The sequence below is a fragment of the Neodiprion fabricii genome, chromosome 3, assembly GCF_021155785.1.
Source record: "Neodiprion fabricii isolate iyNeoFabr1 chromosome 3, iyNeoFabr1.1, whole genome shotgun sequence".
Lineage (NCBI taxonomy): Eukaryota > Metazoa > Arthropoda > Insecta > Hymenoptera > Diprionidae > Neodiprion > Neodiprion fabricii.
The window spans coordinates 20,449,965-20,459,312 of record NC_060241.1 but is presented as its reverse complement, the minus strand read 5'-3'; the positions used below and the strand labels follow the sequence as shown (position 1 = coordinate 20,459,312).

Here is a 9,348-nt window from a genome sequence, read left to right as displayed (position 1 = left end):
AACTCGTTTTCGACGTATCATCGGACCAAAAATTGATCACAAAAATTGACCTATACACGATGACGGTAATTCTGAGACTTCTAATTTTTGGGACATGTTGGTTTCAACAAATGAACGGGACGTCAAAAAATCGATTTATCTGAAATTTGTTTTTCTTGTGGTACGTATTAAGATGGAAAAGGTCACCAGGTTTGAACATTCTAGGACGTTCGCGAGAAATGCCAAATCCAAGTTTATTATTTCGACCTGATTCAGGTTTAAACGCGAATTGTTTCCGTATCGTTATCGGCATGAAAAAATTGTGAACATATAGGTATATTATATGGAAAATTCTCACTTTTCCGAAGATGTCATTAATTTTTGGAAAACTTTTCGAAATCAACCACAAAAATACGTTTTTCGGTAAAAACAGCTTTTTTCATGCCCCATAAAAATTTATCTTACGTTTGAGTTTTTCATGTGAAAGCTGAGACTTAGGGGAAAACTCAACTACTTATTTTCGGGGTGGTTACGATAACCTTATTTTTTCTCTAAAAAGAGAGAAATATGGAGTTAAAAATATTGGTGCCGCTTAACTTAAAAAATGAGATTTAAGATTCGATCATATGCCGAAAAATATTATGTCAATATTATTTATCAATAAAGAAAAAATACCAAATCTCAATCACATTTTACGTGTCAACCTGCAGTACCAACGTCTTTTCAACAGTCGTGTAGCCTCAAAGATGTAAACGAAATCTTGACTTGTCGTACCAAGTTATTAAACCAGACTCTGAAGCACGATGTTTGCAATTAAATTCTAAGATATGAAATTATTCTAACAAATTCTTAAATACGATATTATTCTCCTCAATCGTCAAAAAGACGGAAATCAAGCAATCCTGTCCTCAAAATAATATCCGGATTCCAATATCAGAATTCTCTCATTCAACGTAGCCTTAAAGTTTGAATGCAGGTTTATTGACAGTGTAATTAATCGTTCGATCCATTAAGATTAAGATTCCCTCAAATCCTGTGTAAGCCATAGGGACGATAAGAAAATTCTTTAAACGTTTTCGTTTCAACAAATTTACTGAATTGCAGCGATTGAATCGATGCGGGACATATTCTAAATTCGCGTAGCACGAAACTTGCGATTCCTTCGACGCCTGTTCGGTAAATAATGAGTAATTTGTGACTCGTGTTTGTGTACAGGATATACATTGTATGACCTCGTTCACAGTGAAATTCAGCAGTTAGAACTTGGTAAACATTGATTCAGACAAAATTTGCGCATTCTGACGCACACCTCATTTACAGGTTCGAATTTTTTTACATATTTAATAACTCGAGAACGTAAATACATAGTCCAACAAAAATCCATAATCAATAGATAGTAAAAACTTATAATCGGTGTTTTACGGTTATAAGGAAAGTTTAAATAATATTGATAGTTCGATCGAGTACTTCTGGTTCAATAAGTTTATAATTCGATGAAATCTGTTGTCAAGTATATTTGGACAGTTTGTCTTGGCCATCAAGATAGTCATGATATAATGATTAGATATTTGATTTAACTTATCCGCGTTGATCTTTCGTTTGTACCACAAATTTATTTTGTTCGTTCCCTTCGGTCCAGCAAAATGAGTACCGGCAACTCAACGATGTATGTATCATCACATTAAAGCATTCGTTACTTGTATTCAGGCAAAGCACTATAGTGAATGTCAAGAAAAAACGCGTGAAAAGGAAGAAAGAAATGAAAGAATGGAAAAAATCAACAAAAAATCTAAAGTCCCAATGCAACGTCACCTTATATTAAATCTTAGACAAGTATCTACACCTAGTTGAACGAGTGCCACCAACTCGAGTGCTTCGTTGACGATTGAGGCAGAAGCTCCCGGCGTGTAACGAATATTATATCTCGATTCAGAAATAAAATTTTATCGCCGCATTTCAATTCATTGAATAAGATTTTTCTGAAGATTTAAACTAAGAAGAGCTGTAATTTATGATCGAAAATCTATCTTCGAATAAATTTGCCGTTGCAATTAATACTTACATATAATATAAAATACCGATACTCCACTTTACGACCGAGACAATCAGTGGAGATGCTTCGTAACAGCAGAGAAATTTCGGAGGTGAAATACAACAGTGCGCACGCAAAAGGTGTTTAAAAATTTTGTTGTATAAATATTTATCGATCGTATACACGAAAAGAGTAATAATCAAATATTCATAACTCACCATACACACGAGAATTCGATGATTCAAAAATATATTTTGTATCCAATTAAAATTAATTTGTATTGTAAGTTTCGAATTTATCGTTGACACACAGCAGCAAGGATCCCAAACATGAGATTTTCTTTTCTTTTTTGTTAGCCACTCAAGAGTTTCTGTAATTTTGATTTCTCGAAATGCTAGCATTTTTTCATCCGGTAATATCGTATTCCTATCCGCATCCGTTGTTGATTAAATATCTTTCTCTTTCAAATTTCTGGACTATTGTGATGTCTAGTTCTGTGTGGTAGACAAAATTTTTTTTTCCAATACGCCTCACTTTAACTCATTTCTGTACTGTTCAAATTTGAAATTAATCAAGTAGTTGCAACAGTCGAAATTTTTGTTTCTCTAAGTAACAGCTGTCTCGATTATAATTTAGATCTGCGTTAAAATAGATAAGAAAATTATAAAATATATAATTCCCGGATTAAAAAACGGTGGAAGTTTAAATCGTGATTGAAATAACGTCGCTCGACCGCCTATATTTTTTGGCAAAAGTCAAAATTGTTATCACGTTTCCTCAGCGATTTATTTTTCTCAAGCCTACACATCTCGATGGGTATACAGATAAATTTTCTTATGATTGAAATCATTGCATTCTATGCTGTATGCCGGCCTGCATGTGCTTTATAATTTTTTTTGATTTCAAAGTATCTGTCATTTTTAATTATTTAAGTTTCTATCTGTTATACCATCGGGCAGCCAAACTTGAACACCAATTAACACCAATGAAATCTGAAATTCGACTCAAAGATTTGCGCCTTTGAGTATTTCAAGTCGAACTTTTTCCCTCACTCGGTTTCGCACGGAAGTTTTCCGTAAAGAATTATGATAACGATCGATCGGTACCCGCGAAAATGATGAAAATCTCTATTATCTCTGGATGCCATAGTCCACAACGGATTAAGGGGGGAGCCTGCTTTAGAGGCTTCAAAAAATCTATTTTTTTTTTTTTTTTGCATAAATGTCTTCCCAAACTATCCAAGAATGTGTCCCTGAGATTTCAGTCGCAAATTCGAAATATTTTCGGAGTTACAGAAGAAATAGTGAGCAAGCGTCGAGCAGGTATACGAGCGGTTTTTTAAAGTTTTCAACCAGTTTTTTGAAGAGTCTGAACCAGTTTTTTGAAGTTTTGAAACAGTTTTTTGAAGAGTCTGAAGGGCAACTCTATGGACCAGGAATCGCCGATTAGCATATTAATTCGGTAAGTTCAAGAAAATTACGATTTTTTATGTACGAAAACTTTGACGTACGATTTCTCCGTTTTTCATTTTTACGCTTTTTCCTAATTGGCGGGAAAGATAGGGAAAAAACTAAACGTCCTATCGAAACGAGATAAATTGCATTGTACTCGGGATAAAATTTTCTTCTAGTTGAACCTAAAAAACCTTAAGAAAGTTAAGATTAACCCACTTTTTAAACAATCTGAAGTGAATTCTTTTCCCAAGAAAAATGAAATTTTTTTTTAATTTGCGAAAAATTGTTGAATTTTTCACTTTTTGTGGAATTTTCTTGGTTTAACTAGAAGCTATACTGTTGAAAAGTAAAAATTTTTTTGGTTTCTTTGTTTCAGATGGAAATTGCGACCTGCACCTTTCCCGCCGCACGACGAATGCATACTCGAGACGCCTCGGTGAAATGCTTGTACCAGGCATAATATGACATGTATCCTAATGAAAAAATTCGAGAAGACTGTTGAAATACATAATAATAAACCCTGAAAGTTTCGTTTTAATCGGATATTTCTTTCCTTCTCAAAAAAATCCTCGAAAAAACCGATTTTTTGGAGCCTCTAAAGCAGGCTCCCCCCTTAAAAGATAACGGGTACCAGAATTAATATAACGTAACGATGCATTTGATCGTACTATCGCAACTAATTTATGTGTACAAATAATTCGAGCTGTGCGATCACAATTCACGGTTGCTCAACACGAACATAATTTGTATTGTCACCAAGAGGAATAGAACAGTAGTCGTTACTTTTTTTTATCTAATCTGTGATAAACTTATCACTCGTTACCCGACAACGGGACAATTTATACCGTCACAAATTGGAATGGAACAACAGTGATTTCTGCTTTACTCAATTTGTAATAAATTTGTCACTCGTTTACCCGCGAACGGGACAGTTATAGCGTATAAATTTTCACCGTAATCTCTGCATCGCAACATCTCTTATCGCAAATGTCGCACAAATTCAAGGGTTTACTGTACGGATGTATACATAAAGATGAAAAGGGACCAATTTGCTTCGTCTCTGAGAAAAATATAAAGTTAAATGTAATATTCACAGTAGCGATTCAACGAATCTGAAATATTTTCAAATTTTAAGAACTAATTTACAACGAATAGACTAAATTATAAAGGGAAAAATAAAAATTTCAGTTCAGTTTGTAATAAACATAGGTACGTGGTAACTACCAACTTTTGTGGGTTCAGCAAATGTCTCCCCGATAGATTGCTGGATCCTTTACCTTCTCGAGGCTTTGTCATGCCTGCATACTAATGATTATATTTTTGAGGCGAATTTTGGATTCATATTTTATCAGGTTACGAATTTTTTGTACATGTATTTTTAGGCACTTAAAGTTAAATATACTTTACATTACCCTCCCCACAGCTACAAAATGGAAACTGGAACAAGGAACATGCGTCAAAGCGTTCGGCGAGCTACTCGGAACGGCTTTTCTGCTCTTCATCGGATGCCTGACGGATGTCGGCAGCATGACCGTAAATCCTCGACCGGAGCATCTCACTGCGTTCAATATGGGACTTGTAGTGAACAGTATCATCATGGTTAGTGAATAATTGACTAATCGAAAAGCTATGTGTAACATACAGTACACTGGAATATACGTAAGGGGCATGAAACCTCTACTGTATAATCTTCCGCGAGAACCAATTTTAGACTGTCGTGCATATTTTTCTGTTTTTTCTTCCTATCTCGTTTCTACGAACGTATACATACAATTACACATTCTTTATTAACAGGCGTAAACTGTATGCATATCCGTTTGATAATAGATACATTTTGCAGAGAGAGAAAAAGCAATTATTCTCAATTTCTTACAGGGAAATGTTTAAACTACATCACGTCCTAATTTTTCACGCGAATCCGTGTACAGTGTTTTCTGTACTTGTCTATCGAAATTTGATCACTTTTTCTCAAATTTCCTTACCCGTCTGAAATTGTTTTTCTGTACTGCCGTGCAAGAAAAAAAACTTGGAACGCTAAATCACTTCTACCGAACATCTTTGAGTTTTCCTTGAACCTTTCTCTCATTTTTTCTCATCTTTTATCTTTTCACGTATCCATTAGAGTCAGAAAGTTTTAATGAAATTGAAGTATTACTAATTAAGAGAAATAGATTTTAGACAACAACAAATAACGATAAGGCTCAATACTCAAAAGCGTGTAGATATATAGATATCTAAAAACTGATCATCTTGAAACAATCCAAGACTCAACGGTGTACCGAAAAAAATCAGCAATTCGCAAACTCCCGCGCATATAGTTCGTGGAGGATACAACCACGAAGAGAAATTTCGAGAGAAAAAATTCAATCGATCCTCACACTTAACATTGCAATATTTCTTCTTCGTATGTATCAGATGCTGGGTCACATAAGTGGCGCGTACATAAACCCCGCGATGACAATCGGCGCCGTGATATGCGGTTACAGAAGCGTACCGACTGGCATAATCCTCATTATCGGCGAGATAGTCGGCGCTGTATTGGGATATGGACTCCTACTGGTAATTCCTTGGCTCGGAAGTTGAAACGAATCCATTAGGCTATTTTGAAATGTATCACGCAAGGGAAAGCCAAGAAAAAATTCCTTTCCTTCAGGTAGTGACACCCCTGACCCTGAGGAACACGGGGTATTCGGAGTCCGGCGGAGTGTGTCTCACCTTGGTTTACCCGGAGCTTTCGTCCCTTCAGGGGTTGATAGTGGAGATTGTCTCGACCATCGCATTAATGATGGTAAACTGCGCGGCTTGGGACTCGAGGAATACTCATAATTCAGACTCCACTTCGCTAAGGATCGGGTTCGCAGTGACAGCCCTCTCGGTTGCCGGCGTGAGTTTCGCGCTTTGAACCCTCTGCCTCAGTTACACTTGTTGTTGTTCGAAGTTCCATGCATTTATACCCGTTGTCAATGTTCCTCAGGTTCCGTACACGGGTTGCAGCATGAACCCAGCGAGGAGCTTCGCCCCCGCTCTTTGGAACAACAACTGGACCAGTCACTGGGTGAGTCGATTGAGTCGGTTAATTTGTCGTCTAACCCCTGCAAGTGCATTTTAGAATTGTGAAAATGAAACAATTTTCACATACACTGCAGGTGTACTGGGTAGGCCCCGTGATCGGTGCCATCATCGGCAGCCTGACCTACACCATCATTTTCAAAGACAGACCGTTAAAGTCTGACGAAGACACGAGGGACTGAGGCTCTTCAGGGTTTACCGTAAGGTATACCTATTGTCTTTATACTTTATTTGTAAAAATTGTTATAATAAATATTCAAGAAAAACACCTTATAGCTACTATGCGATCCCTGCACTGCAACGTGTAAGGAAATGAGATGATCGATTCAATGCGATTATTCTGATCTTGTGAAAATCCGAAGAATCGTAGAGTAAGGTAAAGCGAATCTTGAAACATTCCTTCAAATCATTCGAAGAACGTTTCAAGATCTTTTTCTTTAAAAACAGATTGGGCCATACAACGTTTATTTCGTCCTCCATTTTTAGCATTTCATTGCCTTTTCCATTATTTCTTGTAAAATAGTGACGATATTAAGTCGCGGGACTGTATCGAATAGGGCGTATACAATTTAAACAGAAAGCAATAGATCGTATGTAGGCAGCTGGATTGTTTCCACGGAAATAACGACAGCCGTGTATTAGAATATGAGCACGTAATATGCAAGCAACCCGTCATTAGGTACCCTTTACGAAAAATTGCTACTGGTCTCTAGTAGAATAGTACTGGTCCCCTGCAATAGTGTCAAACATCGGAGTGCAGCACCACGTGAGTGAGAAGTACAAGTACTACCGAGTAGTCAGCAATACTTACATCGTGGTATTAAGGATTAAGGAAGAATCGGAACGTGTGGATCAAAAGTTGGGGGAAAAATAAAAGAAAAAAGGTTAAAAAGAATCTCCAGAAATGTTATCTGCGCTAATGATAGTGAACACGAATGAAACAACATTCTCACTAGGTGTGTGATGTGAATGAATGTGATTGTGAGCGAATTCGAATGCCACAAGTTAAGATATCATTGATTTGAGACAAGGTTTTATAATCACATCGTTAGAAATTATTGAATTCTCGTGTTTTTGGGCTTATGTGTTGTTCGCCATATTTATCTTCAAAGATCACGCGAAAAGACATTCAAACATGTTTATGTCCAGAGGGAATTAAAATAGATTTGTGTAAGTACGTTGCAACGGAATCAGTCGTTACATTGAGTGTTATAACTTTGATATAATGTGAGATTTTTTTAATGCTTTTCAGACAATTTGTGGTAATATGGTCAGAGAACAAAATGAATAACACTTGAGTTCAAACATTTCAAACGTTCTAATTATCCAGAACGTTTTCTTAAATTGTTGCGATATGTATTTCTGTGAGGATGCTAAATAGGGGACAATTTACGTGACAAAGGGTCGTATAAGGGTTCTAAAATTTCTGCAGTTCTAAAAAAAAGAAAATAAATTTAAGGTACGAGCACCTTTTTTAAAGTTAAAAATTTCTGTAACTCGACTCAATTTAAGTTTTCTTCAGTAAGCCCACCGCTTCATAATTGTCATTGCAACGAATAAACTAATTTGATCATGATACTATCTTTGTAATTCTAACACGGCAATAAATCTTTTTTTTCAGTTTTCCGTGTTTTCACTAAACGTGTGATATTGCTTACGAGTGCAAAATGAGGTAATAACGATATATTATATTAGAATTAGAAAAAATACAATAATAGTGTGACACTGAAAAAAGAGAAGCGTTGCACGTGACTCATTGAGACTTATTGTTAGAAGTATTGAGATCAAAACGCGGTTTGTCAGCCACGTGCGTAAATTTTGTAAAGCCTTCGTAAGTGAAAACTGCGCCTAATCAATCCCGCAAAATTGAAAGAAATAAATGAAAAAACTTGGCAAATAGCTAAAAACAACGTCGGGTTCTTGATAAACTTGTACGTTTCAGATTACGTTTGACAGAAGCGTTTAGCTTTATAGAGTGATTTTAAGAAATAGCAAAACATAGGCTACTTTTAGAGTAACAGCGGATCCACTGTGAAGCCTTGTAGAAATGATGTTTGATTTGTATTCATTGTCATTAGCGCAAACATCATAGCTCGAAATTTTTCCATCTTTTTTCCACTTTTCCTGACTTTTCGTGCAGGCGGTCCAGCAGATTTATCCTTAAACTACAGTAGTAATGAATTGTGTATCCGTTTTTGATCCGGTATGAAATGTATTTTCATTGCTCTTTAGAACCCAACCCATCTCAGCCAACTGCGTGTATCAATTGCTGCAAGCAATTGAACGAAACCTTGTTCCCACGTTAACGAAATAGAATACAAGCATCAAACAATGGACCAGAGAAGGTTCCTCTGGTGGCACGAGGCTGCTTTGTCAGTCCTGGGGCTCTGGCCTCCGCAAGGCATATCCGGGGTTTCTTTCGGCGTTTACTGGGTCTACAGAATCCTGTTCCTCTTCGTCTTCTGCTTCGCATTCAACGCGTTCGAGATTGCTGGTTTCTTCGTCATCTACAACGACCTGCAGGCCGTGGCGTCAAACCTCTGCTGGTCCCTGATGCACTTTACGGTGTGCCTGAAAATCGGCCTATTCTTTGCGAAGATAGCAGAGTTGAAGAGAATCTGTGCCCGCCTTCGGACCTCCGTCTTCCTTCCAAACCAGGAACGGAGCCCCGGGGAACCGGAAGTGGTCGCCATCGCGGTCAAGATGAGCGTCGGCTACCTCCTCGTCTACTATTCGATGACTGTGGTCATTCTTGCGAACTGCTTCATCGCCCCGCTCTATCGCGAAAAGCCCCTTGGTGAAAATAATTAAATT

General features: G+C 37.1%; 1 protein-coding gene across 3 annotated transcripts; it reads left to right on the top strand.

Annotated features, from left to right (window-relative positions):
• The first annotated feature begins 1,072 nt into the window (after positions 1 to 1,072).
• LOC124178426 (aquaporin AQPAe.a-like) lies at positions 1,073 to 6,728 on the top strand. 3 transcript variants are annotated; one of them, XM_046561747.1, is made up of 6 exons: positions 1,073 to 1,299; positions 4,889 to 5,064; positions 5,881 to 6,024; positions 6,119 to 6,349; positions 6,440 to 6,520; positions 6,612 to 6,728. In XM_046561747.1, the coding sequence occupies exons 2-6, from the start codon at positions 4,993 to 4,995 to the stop codon at positions 6,714 to 6,716; spliced, it is 633 nt and encodes a 210-aa protein (XP_046417703.1). In that variant the 5' UTR covers positions 1,073 to 1,299; positions 4,889 to 4,992; the 3' UTR covers positions 6,717 to 6,728. The 3 variants fall into 3 exon arrangements, with proteins under 3 accessions (XP_046417703.1, XP_046417701.1, XP_046417702.1); XM_046561745.1 differs by lacking the exon at positions 1,073 to 1,299 and adding an exon at positions 1,816 to 2,151; XM_046561746.1 differs by lacking the exon at positions 1,073 to 1,299 and adding an exon at positions 4,280 to 4,674.
• The last annotated feature ends 2,620 nt before the right edge of the window (positions 6,729 to 9,348 follow it).